A 22,860-nucleotide genomic window follows, 5' to 3' on the forward strand; every position below is an offset into this window, starting at 1 on the left:
CCTCTCCAAGCAATCAGAAAGCACAAGGAAAATTTAAGGAAGAAATAAGGCAGAAAAAGAAGAGAAAATAGAACAGTCGATGCCAGGCAAGAAAATACCAAACACCTCAATTACTTAAAAATGGAAGGCTATGCCCAAAGTCAATCACATGCTGTAACAGCCCAAAGCTCACACAGATTCCTTTTTATAAGGACCCTTGGGTTGCAGTAACAGCTTAAACTGTTAAAAATTTCTAAAACAAACAGAACTGACACAATCTCCTACCCTCAGATTGCTCCAGGGAGTTCTCCAACCCCCAAAGGCACAAAGGAAGGTTTGCAACCTGAAAACGCACGTTTGTACCAACATTTGGCCAACGGTGCCAGCCTGCCAAACACAGTAAATGACTTTGCCCTTTCAACAACGTTGGGACTTTTCGGCTTACACAACACCCCGTCATCAGGACTTCATCTGAATGGGCGCCTTTACTCCTGAGTTGATACTAACGCCTCGGGCGAGCTCCACCGCGACCGTCCGAGGTGTGGCCGGTCCTCGGAGCCCGCCCGAACGGAGGGCGGCTGAGACGACGAGGCAGAGGGGTGAGGGCCGCTGCTCCGGCCCAGACGCAGGACAGTAAGGCCAAAACGCAAAGCTACCAGGTCCAATTCCCATTTGGCCCCGCGACAGCGGGTCCAGCAGCCCCGAGACATCCGCGCAGGCGTAGGACGCTCCGCGATGCGGGGGCGACGCCGGAAGTGTCTCTCGGCGCCCCGGATGCGACCGGTTGCCAGGGCGACAGGAGCTTCCGAAAGCCGTTGGTACTCTAGATTGGAGACTTAGAAGTTTCTTTGTTGCTGGCTTTGACTGCTGGGCTCGTCCTCTCGGGGTTCCCAGGATGTTCTTTTACCTGAGCAAGAAAGTGAGTTTCCCGGGGTTCGCCCTCGCTCCTCCTCCGATCTCTCGTCCTGTGGGCGATTCCCGCATCCTGCCTTAGAGGCCAGGCGTCGTGATCGCGGCTTCGCCATCCCTCCTCCCACTTTCCTGCCTGGTCCAGCCTCGGACCTCCTGCGGAGCCCCAGATAGTCCCGGTGGAGCCAGCAGCCCTCTCGCACGATTCTTTCCCATTCCCTCCCCGGGTTAGGTCCTTCTGGGGGAGCTGCAGGACCCTGCGTGCTTCCCTATCCTTCCTCCGTCACCTGTTGCTGATCCAGTTGACTTAAATTCTTTGGATTATCACGGGCCGCTGAGCAGGAGAAAAATAGTAACAAAAAGGAAGGCAAAGTGTGTGTGCAAAGAGAATATGGATTGATAGTATAGTTTATACCTCCATTACCCCCTCCCTCCTTTAAAAAAAAAATCCATCAGGTCACTCCCCACTTGGGTTCTTTCTCAGTCACTCACCTTGTCTTGTGTGCAGTTCATTCTCTTTCCCAAATGGCGGGGCCCGGGGCAGTTCAGGGGACTATGCTCATTTTCATAACGGCTCGCACGTCTGCAAGGCTGGCCGTTTTTCGTCTTCAGCCTTCGTCTCTGGTAGACCCATTCCTAACCCCTTCGTGAAGAGTTTTGAGAGTGGGTCTGGTTGCTTTTCAGATTGCCATTCCCAATAATGTGAAGCTAAAGTGTATATCTTGGAACAAGGACCAAGGATTCATAGCATGCGGTGGTGAAGATGGATTACTGAAAGTTTTGAAATTGGAGACACAGACAGGTAAATGAATGCAAATCCAAATGTTTGAACTCCATGGGAAATCATTTGTTCAGTGAGATTTCCACATGGTATTTGTCAGTATGCAATTCTAATTCTTTCAAAAGGAGAAGAACAAAACCCCAAACCTTCTGTGGTGTTTTTCTAGAGTATTTTTGTAATAAAATTCAGAGAATATCACATATAAATGTTAGATGAATTTGGCTGAAGTTATTGATGGAAAATGAAAAAGAATGAGGAAAGAAAACTAAGTCACTGTGTTGCCCTAGGCAATGTGTGTTATTGTGCTGTGTTATTAGGAGACCAATAAAAATGATGTGAATCAGCATTTCAGTAAGGTTACAAAATCTCACATTTTGGCAGATTATTTACAGGTTTATGTCATTCTTTCTGATTTTCAGATGTGTGAATTAGTATGCACCTAGTTTCCAAGAACAGAAAATTGGATTAAAAACATTTCTATTAATAAGTCTCTTGTGTTTTATGACTTGATTTCTCTTTTTCTAGTTCTCTGGAATCATAGCAAACTGTTACACATTTTGTTAGGATCTAGTGTTGCTCCAGGTTGGAGAGCTAGACGATCCCCAATCTAAATTGTAGATCTAGATGAGGAGATTGGAGTTGGAACCTCAGCTCTGCCATAAGACTTCTGAATGTCTTTTAGCACATTGCTGAATATCCTTGGATTTTAGTTCACTTTTTTGTAAAATAAAGGATTGAGCTGAATTACTTTTTGGATTCCTTACATCATTGCTTCTCAAGCATTATCAGACATTAGGAATCATCTGATGAGGTTGTTAAAATGGATTTCTGGGCTCTAGCCCCAGAGTTGATCTGGAATGGGGTCTGACAATTTGCATTTCTAGTGATACTGACGTTATAGGTTCTCAGACCACGCTTTGAGTAGCACTGCTTTACAGCTTTGAAGTGGTATTTAGGAATATTAATTGAGCACTTTCTATGTTTGGGGTGTTTAACCTTCAGTATCTCATTTGTCTTCACAATAATCTTGAGAGGTAGGTAATCCAGATGAGAAAACTGAGGTGCTGAGCAGTTAATAAATGGCCCAAGGTCACATAGGAAATAAGTGACACAGATAAGATTTGAAATAATGGGAATAGAAAAGAGTTTTACTTGAGCCAAACTGAGTACTATTAGGCGGGAAGCAGCCTCTCAGGTAGTTCTGGGAAACTCTTCCAAAGAAGATGGTTTTATCTCTTGCTGAAACAAACAGCATCAAACATGACAGTGGTACATTCCTTCAAGGAATGTATATGCTTCCTACACAACGAGTCAGTCTGGCTTTGGCTTTGGCTCCTGGGAAGAGAGCCTTATCATTGAAGGAGTGCCAGCACTGAGCATTTATATTTATCTCTGTGTTCAGAATGGACATTCTTTACTTCTGGACAATGCATGCTTTAATGATTAAAACAGATACACAAGATATGTTTGATAGGCTACAAAACAGGCTGTTCTAGTTAGCATAAAGTTTAAGTTAAATAATAAATAAGCCAGAATGACTTCCCCATACTTCAATATGTGAAAATTTCTTCTGTCAGAATTTAGTTTGTCTCACTTTCAAGCCCTCGGTTTTGACCACTACACAGAGGGCTCATGGACAGCCTCAGTAGAGAGAGTAATTGTTTTGATGTGTTAGATTAATTCTATGAAATAAAAGGCAGATTTGAAAGGTAGATACTTATGTACCAATTAGAGTTTGACCTCTGATGTTTAGCAATTTAATCTCCCAGTGCTTTAGTTTTCTTAACTGTGTTAAGAGAAAATAATTCTTGTCTTTGTTGTTTTTCAAATATATAGGTACATATGTGTATGTATGTATTTTTTGTTTTGCTTAAAACATGTAGGAAGTTTTAGTTACATTAAGAAATGCACTTACATTGAAGACTTTTCAAGAAAAAAATTACTTCTTTTCCTGTTCTGCACTTTTGATGAAGTATGGTTAGAGTATTCTTTGCAATTAGTGAGCAAGATGGCATGTAGATTCTTGAGCGTCTTGAAAGATGGAGTAAATTATTTGTTTTGGAACGTAATGAGTGTAAATCATATTTTAAAGAGATAAATAAGAGAACTAATGCTGGAAGATTCTTAAAAGTTCAGTCTATTGTATTTAATAATCATAGTTGTGATACAACAGATCCTCCAGTAACAATTACCAGATATTGCATTCCTAGTACATGTGAAGTACTGTGTTGTACTAAAGATGCAAAGATGTGACTTTGTAAGTACCATTTTGGAGTTTAGCTACAAAATAGCCAAGTTATTATCATTCATCAATATAATGTAACAATCCTCTACATCAATAAAACACCTTCTATGGCATCATTTTAATGGCTCTTTAGTATTCCATTATGTTGGTATATATGATAGTTTATTTAACCAGTTCTAGTGTTGGACATTTAGATGTCTTCATATAGGTTGTCTCTAACAATATATTCATATCTAAAGATATTTATTAAAGATATTTCTTTGTGTAAACCTTCAATTACTTGCTAGGATAAATTTCTAGAAGTGGAATCCACTGGATCAAAGGTCATGTACATTTATTTATAAAGCGTCTTCGTATGTTTAGACAACTTATCTCCTAGGAAGTTTGCACTACTTTGCATTCCCTGTGGTTATGTACCCGGTTTTCACTCCCTTGCCTTAGAAGGAAAGGAACTAGAACCAGCATTAGCCTGCAGCTTTTTCCATCAGGTTAAGACAGGGAGGGTGGGTAACTTTCTTCTCTCACAAGCCAACTTCCATATGTTTTGCTGGAGCCCACCTCCTCCCTCCTTCCATGGACCTCATTACTTTTTTATCCTCTCTCTCCTTTGAGTTTCAGTTTGATTTCTCCCTCTTTTCTCTCCCTCACCAGTGATTTTCATGTTCCAAATCCAATGGACAGCTTTTATTTTTGGTTCTTATCAGCATTTGACCTTTCCTTCTGTCTTGAATCATAGTTTTTCAAGACAAAAGGAGAACTGAAGTTTTAAAATTATTGTTATATTTCTGTATATTGCTTTTCCCTCCTTTCTCAATCTCTTTACTAGATTTTCCTCTAACTGTTGGAATTCCTGAGAACTTGGTTCTGGGCTCTCGTCATTTTACATTCTCTTTAGACTTATTCTTTCATTCCCATGGCTTTAAATGCCATCTGTGGGGTGATGATTCCTAAATAAACATCCCCAGCCCAGTCCTGATTTTTCAGATTTAGACATCGCCACAAAAATCTTTCATGGGTTTTAAATGCCTTCTTTTATTGGTGTCTTCTTTCATCATCCAAGGGTTATTGGTACATGCTTTTAGAAGAATTCTGTCAGTATTACCCAATTTTTGTTCCCGTGCCAGTCTGGTTTGTTTCCTCATTGGTCATGGGGAGTTTAGGAATGTAACTCACTAGAGTCTTGGGATACTGGTGGCTTTGCTCTACCTCTACCTCATTGAAAACTTTTGGCTTTTTTTTTTAACATCAGAACTTTCAGATGAATTTTGCAAAATTTTCTGCATGATCAAGTTCTGGAGTTGCTGCCAGCAAAAGACAATGTTTCGATGTGGATTATACTTGTTCAACATGTAAAGTGAAATTCCAAAAAATTATTCTCATCTGTCAGAATATATTTTGTGAAGAGTCCTTTACTTAATAGTTTAACAAAGAGAAAGTATGCCTGCTGTGCAGAATTATGAATTCAGACCATATAAATAAAGGGAAAGATGAAACTATTTCATCACACTTTCAGATATGTTAGGTCCTGTAAACCCTTAGAATCACATATCATTAATTTCACTTGGTTACAGTGACTATCACTATAGGCATTAGAATGGATTTTCAATGCTATAAGAAACATGTTTCTATCAAATGTTTCTAGAATACTAGAATACGGTTTAAGTGTGTAGAACAATTTTTAAGCAATTCAATGAGTGAAAGAACCTTCTGTTAAAAAATAATGATCCGCCTAATGTATATCAACAACATTTATTTTGTCTTAATTGTTTGACAGATGATTGTGATGTTATATATGTGCATTCTTGGTAATGTTACCAAGACAGTAACTGGATAATTAGAACTAGTGGTTTTAGAGGAACTCAGGTATTTTTTTCTGAGATTGTTTTCAGAATAAAGGATATTTTTCATAATATTTTAACATACATGTTATTTGAAAGTAGAATTTTATTCAGCAGCAACTTCTATAATTCCCATTCTCACAAATTCTTAAAAGAGTTTCATAAGTTCGTGTTTTTAAGTAGATGTTTTAAATGCTGTATTTTACATGTATTAGTCAGATTTTCTAAGTGAAGATTAATGTACTGAGATGACATATTAATGTATTATTCTCTATAATATGATTAGTAATCAAGGAGAATAAGTCATTTTAAATAAAAAAGTCTTTAAAGGCATACATTGCTCTTTGGATAAAATCTAAAAAAATTTTTTTTATTGTTTCCTGCAAAGACTTCCTAATTTTTTCCTGTGCCCATCACTTCTGCCTCATCTTGGGCCATTCTCCCCCAGTTCAACCACATTGGCCTTTTTTCAGTTTGTCAGAGGCTCTACACTTCTACTCAGGGGCCTTTGCCTCGCTGTTTCCTAGCCTGGAATACTGCCCCCCTTTCCCTGCCTTGCTTGGCTTTTCCAGTTTCTCCCTCAGTCTCAGCATAAATATCATTTCTTCAGAAATCCTTCCCTGGTTCTCCCTCCGTCCAATCTAAATTAATCCCCTTCTGTTACTGCCTCTTTTTATACCTTTACTTCCCCAGTTTATAATTATATATATATAAATAGTTATGTGGGTGTGTGAGGGTGTATTTAATATCTGTCCCCTCAGTAGACTCCAGGCTCTCTGAAGGGAGAGGCCTTAACTATTTTGTTCATCATTTTATATTCAGAACCTTCCACATTACATAGGGCAGTGTGGACATTCAATAAATATTTGTTGAATGAATGAATGAATAAATACAAGATTCTGTAAAATCTAGTAAAAACCAGTTTCCAAAATCTTTGCTTTTTGATCAATCTTATGCCTTAGAGTTCTCAATCTGTATCTCATAAATATTTTTATGTTTTATCTTTGGGGAAGGAATAAGTAACAATAATAATAAGTTATATATTTAGTATACTGAATAAACAACATCCTTTACACATTTTTGCTTTATTTTTCCAGAAAAACATCTTTGCAAGAGGGTACATGTTATTGTCCATGTTTTCACCATGAGAAAAGCGGATCAGAATGAGGCATACTTAAAAGAAATCTTTCTAATATTATCCGGGAATAGGAACTCCTTTCAAAAAAAGCAAGAAATGTCAAAATTTTATAATCTGCCACTTAGATATTTGCCATAATATTTTTTTTGGTTTTGTTTTTTTAGATGATGGGAAGTTGAGGGGTCTTGCAGCCCCTAGTAACCTTTCTATGAATCAGACTCTTGAAGGTCATAGTGGTGAGTCATGTAAATTTTTAAATCATATTTGAATAGTATTAACTTTAGGAATTTAGAAACTGTCTACTTAATGCAACAATGTCATCCTTTTAAATAATGGTAATATTTTAAGAAATCATTTCTATTTAGCCATAATTAATACATAGAGTCATTCACCAACTTTCAGATGATTAAATAACATCTTCAACAGATGTGAAAAAAAGTAGCTATTTTATATATTAAAAATACTGATATCTGCCTATGGATAGGATATAATCCTTTTTTGGAGTCTATCCTTGGTCCCAGATTAAAGTAGACTAAAGAGGCATCTGAATGCACTACATGAGCCTAGACTGAATCATGAAATGACAAAAACAAGTATCTATAAAGGACATTATTTGGACAGTTGATAAAACTTGAAAGTGGGCTGTGGGTTAGATAATATTGTACCATTACTAAACTTTCTAATTTGTAAAATGGTTTTACAAGAGAAATGCCCCTGTTCTTAGGATATACACACTAAAATATTTAGGGATTAAAAACTAAAAGAAACCCCATTTGGTCATATAGCCCAGAAGTTTAAGATATGCTTAAGAGTTTGTTACTAATAGGATGGAAAACAAGGTTGGGGGGGGGAGAGAAATAGGGGACATATCAACCACAAACAAATATCCACCCCCTCCCCTGACCAAAAAAAAGTACTTAGTATGGTGTCCTTTGGGCATCATAATCCTTGGGAGTCAGGCAAATTGGGTAGATTTTACTTACATTTGTTTCTGTCCTCAGATATAATGGCAGCTCTTGCAGCTGATCCTACAGGGATTTTAGCTGGCATGAAATAGAAATAAACATGTAAAATAGGATTATGCATTGTTGTAGAAATGAGTAATAATAGTAACTACATCCTGTGAATATTTTTGAGTAATATTAAAGACTGGTTAGTTGCCCAGGAACAGTATTGATTTTAATCTGCCCTTGGTATTTACTGTAAAAATATAAATTCGAAATTAACTGTGGCTTCCTTTTTGGTTTCTAAACTGTTTTATAATTTTTTAGGTTCTGTTCAAGTTGTCACATGGAATGAACAATACCAGAAGTTGACTACCAGTGATCAAAATGGTCTTATCATTGTTTGGATGTTATATAAAGGTATATTGGGAGAGTTTATTTAATCTTTCACAAAATGGAGTCTGGATTACAGTATCTGAATGGGGAAATAACTTCTTTTAAATAGACCCTTTTTAAACCAGCAACAGGAGGAGTTCACAGGGATGATATTTCGGAATTTATGGCTGCCTACTCTTCCCTTTAACATTATTTCTTTTGAACTGTGACCTTGCGTTAAGAAGGTGAATTAGGTGACTGTTGATTATCTCCAAACTGAACTTAAGACTCTTAGCAGTATAGTTTCTGCTTGAGATAGCCTATTTTTTTCTTTTTCTTTTTTCAGTTTTCCAGTAAAAATTGGTTTCTCTGTGGTCGGTGGCTATAGTTAGTTCAGTAGATAAGAACATATTTATGAAGAAGTCAAAGGCAATAATTCATTTCCTTTAATGAGTCAGTTAGCTTCCTTTTCTTCCACAGATACAGATTTTATCTCAGCTCTGACTACTGGCTCACAAGTTGTGCCTTTTGCCTACAAGAGAGAGAGAAGGATTAATTTAGGTGCATCACTGTTACCAGAAAAATAACTTAATAATACACATTCTCTTGAGGCCTGTAGCCATCATCTTTAAATGAACAGGGCCCCTTAGTTCATATGTGTTGTTTTGAAAACTTTTAGGGTATGCCTTTTAAATATTCTCAATTAAAACATGCTGTAGTACATGAATTCATTTATTTATTTTTAGAGTTTATGTCTGTGTGTATGTGTGTAGGTAGTAGGATGTGAAAGTACAGGAGATTAAACTTTGTCTGTTTCCAAAGTAGGTCTTCTCTGAGCCTCAGTCTTGACTTGATGATACCCTGCTCTGACTAGTTATTCCACATCGCGTGATTATTTGCCTGGCTTCAAGCCAGAGTTCCCTGTACCATAATGTAGTAAAGCCTTTTAAAAACAAAAACAAAACAAAATGGCCTTGTGATTTGTCTCACATTTGGTTATACCTTAAGTCAGGTCACATCTCACTCCAGTCCCATGTACAAGAACGTTTTTGTCACTCAGCATTAGTGATGTGATATCGCTAGTGTGATATGAACAGCTTAAATTTTTTCAGGCAGGCTTAGAGTTTTTACATAATATGCTGATATTTAATACGCCTATAATCAATCATTGGAGAGTTTATGCATACGTATAAAGGTATTGTAGTTATTATGTTTTTTTCCTTGTTATGTGAGATGTGCTCAAGTGGGAAAAGTTGGGCTTTGAGGAAAATCAATTGTTTTGGTTCTTCCAAAGCAAATGAAGTTTTATTTTTCAATTGACAGAAAAAAAGAAAGAGAAAAAGATTATGAAAATGAATATATGTACGTATATGCATGACTGGGACATTGTGCTGTATACCAGAGGCTGATACATTATAATTAACTGTACTTTAATTAAAAAAAAAATTCATTCTGAACAAAAAAATTAAAATAAATCGGGAAAATGTAAAAAAAAAAAGAAAGAGAAAAAGCAAGAAAGAGGGAAAAAAAAGATGGGCATTTATTGTGTTTTCTGTGATAACCTTTGAAGCAATTATTAGTTAAGACCTAAGTTACTTTTGCATCTTGTTCTGTTGGATTTGAAGATTTTATAGTTTGATGTGTCAAGTTGTAGAAAACTTTGCATTTATTTATCCCACTGTGTATTTTATGGCATGTTTTCAACTCTGAAGTACCATTTATTAGATGGGAGCTTTGACTTGTAATTTGTTTTTATTTGTGAAAACAGGCTCATGGTATGAGGAGATGATCAACAATAGGAACAAATCAGTGGTTCGAAGTATGAGCTGGAATGCCGACGGACAGAAGATCTGCATCGTGTACGAAGATGGGGCTGTGATAGTTGGTTCTGTGGACGGTAATGCATTTTTGCACCTAGAGCTAAGATCAAGATTTAGCTGACATTTTTGATCTTTAGAGGTTTAAATTAATTGTCATATGTTAGCATTCTGACAGGAAAATGAACATGAAAAGGGAAAATAGTTGCCGTACAATTTGATGACATTCAAGAATCATTTATTTTCAAGTATATTCAGGTAAAAAAAAATCAACTTAAAAGTTTCCTACAGTAGCACTGGAAAAAAAGAGTTTTTCAGAATTATTTTAAATATATCTACCTAATTATATGACTTATCTTTACATTTGTTAGACTGTATTATAAATATGTAAATATTTCAAAAAGTATGTAGAGGTCTAACAATCACTTTTTAAACATTGAGATGAAAATGATATATAACAGTTTCAGGAGTATAGCATAATGATTCAGTATTTTTATATATTATGAAATGATCACCTGGTCATTTTTTAATAGAACTGAGCATGACATTGCTGTGTTTTGTAGGCTAAAAACCTGTATCTTTAAAATTCTAGTTCATCCATAACACTAGGGCTTCTAAGAGTTTGGACTTTTGTTTTAGTGTGAACTTCTGTCCATTAGAGAAATAATTTACTAAAAAATTTTTTTTGTACAGAAAAAAGTAAATTTTCTGAGAGCCTTCAAAATGACAGCTGTAGTTCTAGGCACTAGGTACAACAAAAAAAAATTTCAGATCTGGATCAGGAGAGATGGGTAAGTAACCAAGCAATTACAATGCCTCGTGATAGGTGCTAAGGGAGGGAAAATACAGCAACACATGGAAGAAGTATGCAGCCCAGAATCAGAGGGATCAGGGAGGGCATCCTGGAGGAAGTGATGTTTATGCTGAGGCATTAGCTACAAGGAAGGTTGGTGTGTACAATATCCTAGACCTAAGAAACAGCATTTGAGGAGGTCCAGAGGAGTTGAACTTACCCATGTTTAGGGTATTGAAACAATTTTGAAAATCAGTGTAGTATAAAATGAAAGGGGAGAAGAGTTAGTATGTGATGAAATTAGGATATTAGCCTAGATTAGTGTCTGACTGAGGACATTCCTCTTTCTGTGTATTAGGGGGCAAAGCAGAAAGGATAAGTGGATTCAGTTCTGTTCCGAATGTTTGAAAGTGGGAATGGGGGTATCTTTTATGAAAGCTTTTATTTTCTTCCCAAAGTAGAAGTGAGTAGGAGTGAGGTTCTGAGTCAGAGTTTAGAAGAGAAGGAAGAAAGTTGGAAACAGCTGCTATTTCAGATGCTTAGTAGGGTGTTTGACACATAGTAGGTGCTCAGTATTGACTGAATAAATTGAACAAATGCATGAATGCTGTGAAGAGTGTGAGAGCTTTTTCAGGAAACAAAGATTTTTAGAGAGGTTATTGGAGAATCATGACCTTGAACTTTTAATGAAATGATTATGTTTTATGTTTTGTTTTAGGGAATCGCATTTGGGGAAAAGACCTGAAGGGTATACAGTTGTGCCATGTAGCCTGGTCCGCAGATAGCAAAATCTTACTTTTTGGAATGGCAAATGGAGAAATACACATTTATGATAATCAGGGGAATTTTATAGTAAGTATATATATTCTTTACTTTTATTTATACAGTTTTATTGTTGATGATTATTTTCTATATCATTCACATATGTATACACATTTATTTATTATGATAGTTTATGTAGTCAAGAAAGTCTTCAATTCAGGTTTTCCTCCAGTCATCTAAAATTTTTTAATTAAAAAAACTTCTGGGTTGCTTTAAGGTAAATTAATGCTTTTAATTCTGATTTTCTGGTAGCTGGAAAGGACAAGACCTCAGTGTATTGAAGCTGAGGGATAATGAGTAGGACGATGTGTGGTTTAATCTTTGTGTCTTCTAATACCTGAAGCCAAAGTTTCCATGAGATACCAAAGATATTTTTGTAGCAAGCTACTAAAGATTGTAAAAAGGATGGAAGACTTAAACATCAGGTCCTGAAAAGAAGACAAAATAGAATAGGCTGAGGAAGCATAATATCAAGAAAAACCTTGTCTTTGTGAGATCTGGCTGTGATGGATCTCTGACCTTACTTCTGGGGCAGTTTTTTTGAGGGGGGAGGGTAGGTAATTAGGTTTTTATTTATTTATTTATTTTAATGGAGGTACTAGGGATTGAACCCAGGACCTCATGCCTGCTAAGCATGCACTGTACCACTGAGCTCCACCCTCCCCCTACTTTTGTTTTTACTGAGGGTTAAGACGTTACATAAATCCACTCATTGGTGAAAGTGATAATAACCAACCAACTTTTACATGACACTTTGCTATTTTCAAAGCACTTTTGTATACCTCGTGTCATTGAGTCTCATAAAAACTCTATGCGTTTTTTTTTTTTTATCTTCATTTTACAAATGGGGAAAACTGAAACTCAGGTAAAGTGATTTGTCCATGATTGGTAAACCAATAAGTGATGGAGCTTGCATCCCAAACCAGATTTTTAAATTTTTTCAGTGTTCTTTATATAACACTATGATTCATACTGACTCCTGTTTTAAAATATAAAATACTAACCTAACTGATTTTATTTAGATGAAAATGAAACTCAGTTGTTTAGTGAATGTCACTGGAGCAATCAGTATTGCTGGAATTCATTGGTACCACGGCACAGAAGGCTACGTGGAGCCAGATTGCCCTTGCCTTGCTATTTGCTTTGACAATGGGAGATGCCAAATAATGAGACATGAAAATGACCAAAGTATGTAATTTTTCTTTTTTTTTAATGTGGAGAATTAAAAAAATATTTTAAAATTGTCTTTAAGATGATAAAATTCTCTTGGCTAAGTTTTTCACTATAATTACTTCATTTTTTGTTTTTGACTAGATCCTGTTTTAATTGATACTGGCATGTATGTAGTCAGCATCCAGTGGAACCACATTGGCAGTGTGCTAGCTGTTGCAGGCTCCCAGAAGGCCATCACTCAGGATAAAGATGTAAACATTGTACAGTTTTACACTCCATTTGGTGAGGTAAGTGTATTAAAGGTTTTGTCTTCTTTCTATTTAAATATGCACTGAGTAAGGGGGGAAACTGAATGGAGGGAGGAATATGAATTTGTCACATTTTTTAAAAGGGACATTTCAAGTAAAAATGATGAACCATCAGGTGAATGTCTTTGAATGTTATCCCCATATTATAAGTCTTCATGGTTGTATTTTATCATGGAATTTATTTGATAATCTGTACATTTAGAAAACCAGATGTTTCACATAAGAAATCACTAGGGAGTAGCTGAGAATATTTTCTCTGTGATCTGAATATGCATCTCCTTTTACAGCTGGTTTTTGAGTTATTTTTAGTATAATTTAGTTGTTCGAGGTTAATTTTGGGGGTTTTAATATGATATATGAAATATGCAAAGATATTAAATATACATATCTGTGTGTCCTTTTCCCAAACTTCTAATAGTTTTAATTTGCTGGGGAATAAACAATTATTTTAAGAAAATCTATCTTAATAATTAATCTTAGGTGATGCTACATTAAAATATAGGTGTTGTTTTCATAAATACATGTGCTATCTTCCTCAATAGTGTTATTAATAAATTTAATTTTTGAAGAGAATTTTCTTTAAGCAGCAGTAGAAAAGATCAAGTAAGAGGATTCATATATTGTACATTTTAAAGAATTTAGAAAATGAGAACTTGGTAGTAACTAAACTTAATACATTTTTGCCTATTTTATTTTCTAACTTTAGACTATATTCAGTCTCTTTTGGACATCCTGTTGATTTTTATAAATTCATCATAGACTTCTATAATACATATTTTTGGCTACACAAAAGCCTATACCAGTTGCTCTCCTATTTTAATATTAATATTTTTATGTATTTTCATAATTTTTCTAAGGGTAAGAAATGGTGTTAGCTGATGCTGAAAGTTACCCAGTACAGTGTGCTCTCAAGAGCAGGTACTCTCTGTACGTTGTCAGCTAATAATATTTCTGGTAGATGTAAAAGCTAAGGAAAAACAAAAGCATAGTTCTCAAGGTTCCTAAATAATTAAAAATCTGAATTCTAGTTATCTCGATGTTGATAGCCTCCTTTTTAATTCATGTTCTTTATTGGTTATTTTTGTTTGTTGTCATTGTCTGATTTATCTTTATATTATTTTACCAGCTTATTCTTGTTAGTTTGGTCTTCTCTAAGTATAAAAACATGCATTCAAAGGTCTTCTTGCTTTGTCTTGCAAATCAACGTGTTATGTGTTAAACCGAAAACTGTAAGTAGTTTTCAGTATAGTTATAATTAAAAGTATCTAACATAGTTCCTTGAGGTATTTAGTCACTTAATATTTTTTTGTTTTGTTGTGTTTTGAATGAGTGAATATATGAGGGATTTGTTTTTGGATCTGTGTTATTAAGATAGAGAAAGTAACTTGGAAGGAGATTACCTCTGAAGATTTAAACTTAAGGAAAACCTCAGAGAAGTATTTGCTTTTGATTTTGAGGGCTAGGGTCTTCTGGTTTTCACAGTGTGGTCTTAGCCATGGGAGGGGATAACAGAGCATGTGGTTTGTAGTCAGGTTGACCTGGCTTTGGCTTTGAATTCCCTTTCTACAGTGTAGTTTCACTTAGAGAAGTCATTTAACTTCTAAGACTCAGTTTACTTATTTCCTGAAATAAAGGTAACACCTCATGACATTGTTGTAAAAATTAAAAGAGATGACAATGGGAAAATGTCTACCACGGTGCTCAATGAATGTTTACTAACAGTTGGTTTCTCCCCTGCTGCTGCCACCGCCTGGCGTGTTTGCGGCATTGGGAGATGGCCTTGCTCTCGCAGTGCGGGTTGTCAGTACCAAGAGTGATGTTGTGAGAGCCTGCTTATTCCCTCTGGCTTCATACAGGCAGCAGGACAGATAGAGTGGACCCTCCTAGGTTAAACCTTCTTTCCCCCATTGATTTCCCTGGCAAAATACAGTTTAATATATTTGATTTTAGAGCATAGTTACTTAAGAACAATGGCTACCAGGATGATTTATTAAAATTCTAGGGATTATACTCTTGTGTCAAATAAGCAAAGATTAAAAATGTTTTCTTTCCATGGCCACATTAAAAAAGCCTTTGTATTTGTTTATTCATTTGTAAATTTAGCCATAAAATAGAATGTGTTAGTATATGAAGAAATTAATTTGACTGCATTAATTTACGTAATAGATATTTTTTTGAATACTTGTTTACCAAGGAATCTATTAAGGGATAGGGAAATAAATGTGGATATGATAAAGTTAGTGCTCTCAAGTAGCTCTCTGTCTGAATTCTCTGGAACCCGAGAGGGAGGGAAGAAGGCAGGAAGTAATATTTAAGTTGTATCTGTTTAAGATGCCTAGGAGAACTCCAGGAGGATGAGAAACAGGATAGGCGAGGCGTAGGGGAAAGGGAAGGATGATTTCAGGTGGAAGAGATACTATATAGGCCAAAGGCATGGAGGCACAGGCGTTCCCTCCTGTGTGAGAACACAGTCATTATGGCTAACTAGTAGGGTGCTGAACCAAAGAGTTTTGGGCAAAGAGGAAAGGCACTGTATATTATGCTAAAGAATGTGATGGTGAGCTATTGATTTTTTAAAATTATTAAACATTTTTTAAAGCAGAGTAGGATATGATTGGATTTGTGTTCCTGAATGATAACTGTGGCATCGGAGTGGAGACTGAATTTGAGGGGTGGGAATGATAAAGAGGCAAAAGGTAAAAATTGCAGTTAGGAGGCTATTACCATAGTTCAGCCAAGAAAGGAGGCAGCTGTAGTGGAGGACAGAAAGGGGTGAAAGCAATAGGGCTTGCTGACTGCTTGGCTGTTGTGGGTGGGGTGGAGATGAACGGGATGCAAGACTTAAGGATTGAGTTTACTACTCCAATATTTCACAGATTCTACAAAGCACAGTTTTTACAACTCTAAAATTGGGATGCATCTTATAATCGAAGTTGCCCTATTTTAATTAGCAGTGTGTTTTTCTTTCCTTAGTTGTACATGAAAATAAAGATACATATTTAAATCTCTGCAATCTTAGGTTTGATGAAATTTGATACTGAATTCTTCGGCTCTGGTTTGTAAACTTCTATCATAATACTTGTTTTTCATTATAAAAATTGAAGGAAAATGATTTGAAGTATGTAGCAATCTTTCACAAAATATTTTTTGTACCACTTCTGATCTCTGTGAAGTGATTTTATTTATTTAATTGTGATAATTTAGGTTAAATATAATAATTTTTTTTTCAGCATCTGGGTACTTTGAAGGTTCCTGGAAAGCAGATGTCTGCACTATCCTGGGAAGGAGGTGGACTGAAAATTGCACTAGCTGTTGATTCTTTTATATATTTTGCAAATATTCGACCTGATTATAAGGTAAGTATCATGAGCAGTTATAAAAAGAGATATTTTTTACTAAATAGTTTTGTAATAGCGGGAAGTATAATGTCTGTTTCTTGCTTATATTCGTAGCCATTTTGTTTAGAAGCCAGTTGAAAGGAGGCTTTTTTAGTGTGAAGACCTTAGAACTAGTAAGCTTTTCTAGGATACTGTATATAATTAGTAAAATTATTCCTGCAGTCAGGGTCTCAGCAGGAAACAGAGAAGTAATCGAAGAGAGATTCATGAAGGGTTTATTACAGCAGTATGGTCAGGGCTAAGGGGACCAGTAAGGGATGACAAGGCCAGCACCCAGGGACTAGCAGCAGTGGGCAAGAGAAGGAGTATTGTTCCTGGGACCCACTGGCGTGGTGGCTGTGCAAGAGGGGCTGCCCTGTGGGAGCACAGCCACCGCTAGCCGGCTGGGCAGAGACAGCTTGGGGGAACAAATACTTTCACCCAGTTCTCTACCTGCTGGTGCCTTCTGTTGGCCAAACCCAGCTGGAAAACAGAAGGCGAGGTAGCTCAGGTGATGGAGTTCACAGAAGTCATCCTCCAGGGCAGAGAGCAGGGTAGAGAAGGGCAAAGTGGATCAGGAGAAAATAAGAATAAGCAGTGTAATAACTAACCAGTATTTTACCTTAAAGTTAACATTTGAATCGTAACAAGATCTGAAGTATGAGATTGATCTGGTAAACTACTAAGAATATTTGTTGTGAAAAGACTTACATATTTAATTTTTAAAGGTCAAGCACCTTGGAGAAATGGCTGATTCTAGAACTAGGGTGGGGAAAGTGAAAGATGAGCCTGGAGCATCTTATAGTGCCAGGAAGTAAGGAAGTGCTCAAAACAGAAAGGTGGGGGTGTGCCAAAGGGACAGAGGAGGCAACTTGAAAGAGCTCAAGGCTGGAACAATCTCAGCAACGAAATAAATGACGTAACATTGGATTGTCACCCAGATTATAAAATAAATGTCCATGAGTACAAACCAATGTCAATAAATTATTAAATAAATAAATGGGGGAGAAGGAACAAATCTTACAGAAGTATTCTAACTTACTCAGACACCACCCTCCAGGAGGTGGAGTGTAGTCCCTCCCGTTCCCCCAACTTGGACTGCATTTAGTGGCTCACTTCCAAAGAGCAGAGTATGGAAAGGGGGAAAAAGAAAGTGACTTGCAGCGGAGAAACCTGGCAAGCACTACCTTGTCCAGGAGAGCGAGGCCAGCGTCATCGGTGATGTCACGTGGAGCTCACATACCCCTGTGGTGACATGATGGGCGGAGCTCTTCACTTGTGGGGTGGTCTCCCCAAAAACCAATGATCCCCTTCTAAGCCTGAGAAAAGCAGCAGACAAACCTGAATTGAGGGACATTCTACATTAATACCTGACTAGTACTCCTTAACACTGTCAAGGTCATCAGAAACCAGGGAAGACTGAGAAACCATTACAGCCCAGAGGAGCCTCAGGAGACATGATGACTAAATGTGGTGTATTCCAGTTGGGATTCTGGATTAGAAAAAGGATATTAGGGAAAACCAAATGAAATCTAAATTAAGTTTGGAGTTCAGTAAGTAGTAATGTATCAGTGTTGGTTTCAGTTGAGACGGATGTACTGCGGTAATGTAAGATGTTAACAGTAGGGGAAAATAAGTAGAGTATAGGGAACTTTGTACTATTTTTGCAAATTTTTTTGAGTTGAAATGACTAATTGGTTTATTTTTAATCACATTTTTCACATTAGTACAAGTCCCTTTATTTTTATTTTTTATTAATTTTTTTAATTGAAGTGTTGTCAGTTTACTATGTGTTAATTTCTGGTGTATAGCATAGTGATTGTTATACTATTTTTGCAGTTTTTATATAAATCTAAAATTTTTTTAAGGATGGGATAAAAGAGGCAGAGGACCTATCTCTGAATTTTGGTTTGGGGACTCAGAATTGAACTCTGGCAGGGGTCACTCCTTCTGTTGCCCCCAAGCAGCTGTTGTTGACTGCTGAAAAATCTGAAATTTTCACCACTGAAGCTTAAATCTTACAAATTAAAATAAGGAAAGTTAAACTAAATTTATTTTGAAGCATATTTTTAAACTGTCTTTATTACTCTTAGTTTTTTTGTTATTTTAGTGAGAAAAGGTCTTAAGCTGAATATTCAGCCCTTATCGCTTCCATTTCTAAAGAATGGATTTTGTCACCACTGATAAACCACATATCTGTAATATTTCTAGAAGGAAATGTAATAATATGACTTTTCCTATGGTAATTTCTCTTTCTGCCTTTCTCTCTCTTCCCTCCTATCTCCCCTCCTTCTGTTCCCTCCCTTCCCTCCTTCCACAGTGGGGTTACTGCTCAAACACTGTAGTTTATGCGTATACCAGACCTGATCGTCCAGAGTACTGCGTTATCTTTTGGGATACAAAAAACAATGAGAAATATGTTAAATATGTCAAGAGTCTCATTTCTATTACTACTTGTGGAGATTTCTGCATTTTGGCTACAAAAGCTGATGAAAATCATCCTCAGGTAGGTGTTCCTTGATGTCTTAAAACTTAGGTGGGTTAACTGCTTGGCAGAATTGGGCTATGGTTATCCATCTTCTCAAGCATGGCCTCTATACTGACAGATATAGCAAAGTATTGGGTCTTTTGGCCAGGTCTGTCTAGACTTGGAAAACTATGTGACGCCATTGGTTCTGTGTTCCCTGATTTTTTCTCCAATCAGTTAATCCACTGGCAGTTCATACTGACCAGTACTGAAGCTTTTTGTCTCTGGAATATATTTAAAATACCACAGTTCTTTTCCAATTTAAAATTCCATAAGCAAAAATGAATAACCAGATGTCTAGTACAAATGCTCAAGAAATTATGTAACAGTGACCATTTATAACAATTTGGGTAGCTTTGACATTCAGAAATGTACTTTTATGTGGAGTTATATTACTTAAAAAATCAATGTCTCATAAAATAAATAATATAAATAATGCCCTTTTAAAAAATGCTATAAATGTAAATGTTTCCAGAAATATACAAATTTTTCAAAAAAGGACTCCTTTATCTTTGTGTTATAAATTATTTTATCACATTAAAAAGTATAGAATTTTTAGTTTAGGGTGGCCATTTGAACAGCCACATTTGGCTCTCTTCTCTCCTGAAATTCATTAAAACAACAGGAAAAGTATTTTTAAAAAAGCCATACGCCCATAGGGACCAGAAAGGGAGAGGAAACGGCATCATAATTTCAGGGGTTAGAAAGTAGGTGGATTAGTGGTAATTACCTTAGCAGACCGAGGGAAAATGAGATCCTCAGCCATTAGTGGAGAAAGCAAAGCAGCAGCTAGTTTTTGTCATAGAATCCCAAAGAGACACAGGACTTGATGGCACCTCACAGCAGAAAGAAACAAACAGAAAAGCAATTTGAAAGTACCAGAGATTATGCAGGCAGGAGAAAACTTTGGGGAAAAAAGAGGGGCATCTAAAGAAGCAGATTTCTAGATCCCCTCCCCACTACTGAGCTCATAGGGAGCTGCCCTTCTACCTCCAGGGGAGACTGGTTTGCCCCCAGAGAGGGCACAGAGTCTGCACTGCAGGGCACCATGCATCGGGAAGGGTGAAGGAACTTGCTGAGAACAGGGCAGTTGAATAATGCTACCCCAGGCTTCTTTTCCCACTTGGTTCCCAGGACAGATTTCACCAGATCAGGTGTCATAATGGCATTCGACTTGTCAGCCTCAATACTTTGGAGAATTGCTTTCAAATTTCTGAGGAAAAAATGACTTCCCATCTTGAATTCCACACCTTAAGCAAATTATTAATGAAATATGAGGGTAGAATTCAGACATTTTTAGATATACAAGATCACCAAAAATATACCTTCCAAGCTTCCTTATCTTAGGAAGTTACTTCAGGATATGGTTCACCAAAATGAAGAATAAACAGAAAGAGGAAGAAACAGGGTCACCTGACAACAGTGGTAAAGAGTGGTACCCGCTGACAGTTATGCACATGCCGAGGCAGTCGTCAAATGAGAACAGGCCACGTGGCTCCAAAAGAAATTCAAGGTGAAATTAATAGAATACTTAATGTGGTTTAACTCTTGAGGGGAGGCATACAAACTGGGGGATAACTGTGGACTTGAGTTAGTAGTAAATACCAAGAAAACTAAGCACAGAAAAAAAAAAAAGACAATTATCCACTACAAGGAAAGCAAAATATGCTTGAAAGGAAAATAAATCATGTTATACCTGACTCAGCTGTGGGCCAAAATAGTCAAAATGCTATTCTCAACTGGATTTTTTAAAATTAAACATTTTTGAAAATTGAAGTATAATGAAGATTTTAAAACCGAAATCCTGATTTAACAAAATTATAGTGGAACGATGGAGGGATGGGTGTGTGCTGCTGTGTGATAGGAGCCTGGGAAAGAGGGGTGAAGGAGGGCTCCACACGTAGCTGTCCTGGTGGGTAGTGGTTACTTAATGCACCAGACTGAAGCAAAAGTAGCGTTGTAAGCATGTTACTTAGATATGTGGAGGTAAATATCAAAAGGATGACGTACAGGAGCTGGACATACTCTAGGGAGCAAAAAACGGGAAGTTGTGGGGATGGGGGGACTTCCTTTTTTGATAAGAAGTCTTATTTGATCATGTGAATGATAAATATGTAAAACATTTGTATTTTGCGACAGTAAATAAGCTTATTTTAGGTAGTGAAAGAATAAATTATGATATTTTAGTATAATCCTTATTTAGTTTACATGGATGAAATTAAACAAGTTTTACTTGAGGTACTGAGAAAAGAAAAAGTCTACATGCATTAAAAGTTGGCTTATTTGAAGTTATTCTAATCAGGAAAATGTCTATGTAAAATAACATTCTTAGTACTGGATATAGAGAAGGTGACTGACGGCAAAAAAAAAAAAGAAATTATTACTAGAATGTAAAGTGTGTATTGTGCTTGATTATTTTTCCTAATATTAATTATTGATAATTATTTGTGTGTGTGTGAATCACTGGGCATAAGTTATTTTCATTAGGTTAGATTTTGTTTTTTCTCAATTAACTGACTTTTGTTTTTAATTTCTATCATTTATATATTGCTTCAAAGGAGGAGAACGATATGGAAACATTTGGTGCAACGGTAACAAATTAAGTTAGCTCTTATATAGCTGGATATAGGATAAAAATGAGTTTTAAGGTTGTAGCTGATGAGGAATTTTAGAAGTATAAATGGTGAAAAGTAGCCAGTGTACTTGTGTTTCTTAACTGATCTCTTAAAAACCAATGTTCCATTAAATCGAGAAATCAGCCTTGGTTTAATTTTAATTCATATTTCTTTATTTTTGATGCTGTAGATTATCTTTGCTATTCTTTGCACTTAATTTTATCAATTACTTCCATGTTAGTGATACTTGAAAAAGAGATAAGCGTGTTCTGTTAAACATTATTTCTTTTATTGAAAGTACATAAGCAAGAGGTTTGATATTTTCTGTTTTATTTGTTCACAGTTTGTGCTAGTTCTTTGTAATTCTATTGGCACACCCCTGGATCCCAAATACATTGATATTGGTAAGGAGATGTTAATATTTATTCCCTCTTTAATCAAGTTTTATTTGTGAAACTAATTTAAAAGTGCAACAATAGTATTACTAATTAGAATGTTATTCTCTAAGCAAGGATGAGCGTACTTCCTGGTTTGCCAGGCTCAGTACCAGTGTATGCCTGTTGTGGTAGAATTATTAATAACTCCCCCATTTCACTCTCAGAAGAATCCTGCTTAATACAGTAAATTACAAGGTTATTAAATTGACAACACTCTCACAACTTCCATACTGTCATCATTTGCTTTAAATGGGAAATATAACTTATAGGACTCAGTATCTAACCTAATGATTCGTATGTAATAAACTGAGGATTATAGAAAGAATTTTGCCATGGAAGCACTTTTATTAATAAACTGCTTGTAAATACTTCTCTTCCATAAAAAACACTTAAGCTGCTTGTGAAAGTGAGTTTGTCCTTTCCAGATTTTTCTAATGAAATCAGTCTGTTAATAGGTACAGCTTAAAAAAATTCCTGACTTCTTGTTTTCAGAAGGCATTGTTACTGTGGATTTACCATTCCCTCTATCCGATAGCTATGAAAGTAACCATTAAAAAATTACAAATCTTGTTCTAAGGATTTTGTCAAAAATCGTTACCAAATATTTTGTTGCCATTTCACTATATTTCCAAAATAATGTTTTTCTTTTACAGTGTATGGTAGTTTATTGGACAAGGAATTAGAAAAAATAGTTGGTTTCAAAAATTGAAAACTCATTGAATTCTCTGAATCTGAGAACTAGTCCTTTTTTTTTTTTTTTTTAAGATTTCACATTCAGCCTT

At 36.2% G+C, this 22,860-nt stretch overlaps 1 protein-coding gene and 1 pseudogene across 2 annotated transcripts in view; both read left to right on the plus strand.

Moving 5' to 3' along the window:
- Positions 1 to 761: 761 nt before the first annotated feature.
- Positions 762 to 22,860, plus strand: part of WDR35 (WD repeat domain 35) — a 51,024-nt gene continuing 28,925 nt past the window's right edge. Inside the window, exons 1-11 of one of the 2 annotated variants that reach the window (XM_006197135.4) lie at positions 762 to 898; positions 1,573 to 1,690; positions 7,055 to 7,126; positions 8,162 to 8,254; positions 9,978 to 10,106; positions 11,538 to 11,671; positions 12,664 to 12,829; positions 12,956 to 13,101; positions 16,353 to 16,478; positions 18,820 to 19,005; positions 21,985 to 22,045. In XM_006197135.4, the coding sequence (XP_006197197.1) occupies positions 875 to 898; positions 1,573 to 1,690; positions 7,055 to 7,126; positions 8,162 to 8,254; positions 9,978 to 10,106; positions 11,538 to 11,671; positions 12,664 to 12,829; positions 12,956 to 13,101; positions 16,353 to 16,478; positions 18,820 to 19,005; positions 21,985 to 22,045 (1,255 nt within the window). In that variant the 5' untranslated portion in view covers positions 762 to 874. Of the gene's footprint in view, positions 899 to 1,572; positions 1,691 to 7,054; positions 7,127 to 8,161; positions 8,255 to 9,977; positions 10,107 to 10,679; positions 10,818 to 11,537; positions 11,672 to 12,663; positions 12,830 to 12,955; positions 13,102 to 16,352; positions 16,479 to 18,819; positions 19,006 to 21,984; positions 22,046 to 22,860 lie in introns of those variants that run through there. The other variant, XM_072938165.1, reaches the window with a different exon arrangement.
- Positions 4,926 to 5,436, plus strand: LOC140685963 (E3 ubiquitin-protein ligase RNFT1 pseudogene; annotated as a pseudogene).

The sequence above is a fragment of the Vicugna pacos genome, chromosome 15, assembly GCF_048564905.1.
Source record: "Vicugna pacos chromosome 15, VicPac4, whole genome shotgun sequence".
In the NCBI taxonomy this organism is placed as follows: domain Eukaryota; kingdom Metazoa; phylum Chordata; class Mammalia; order Artiodactyla; family Camelidae; genus Vicugna; species Vicugna pacos.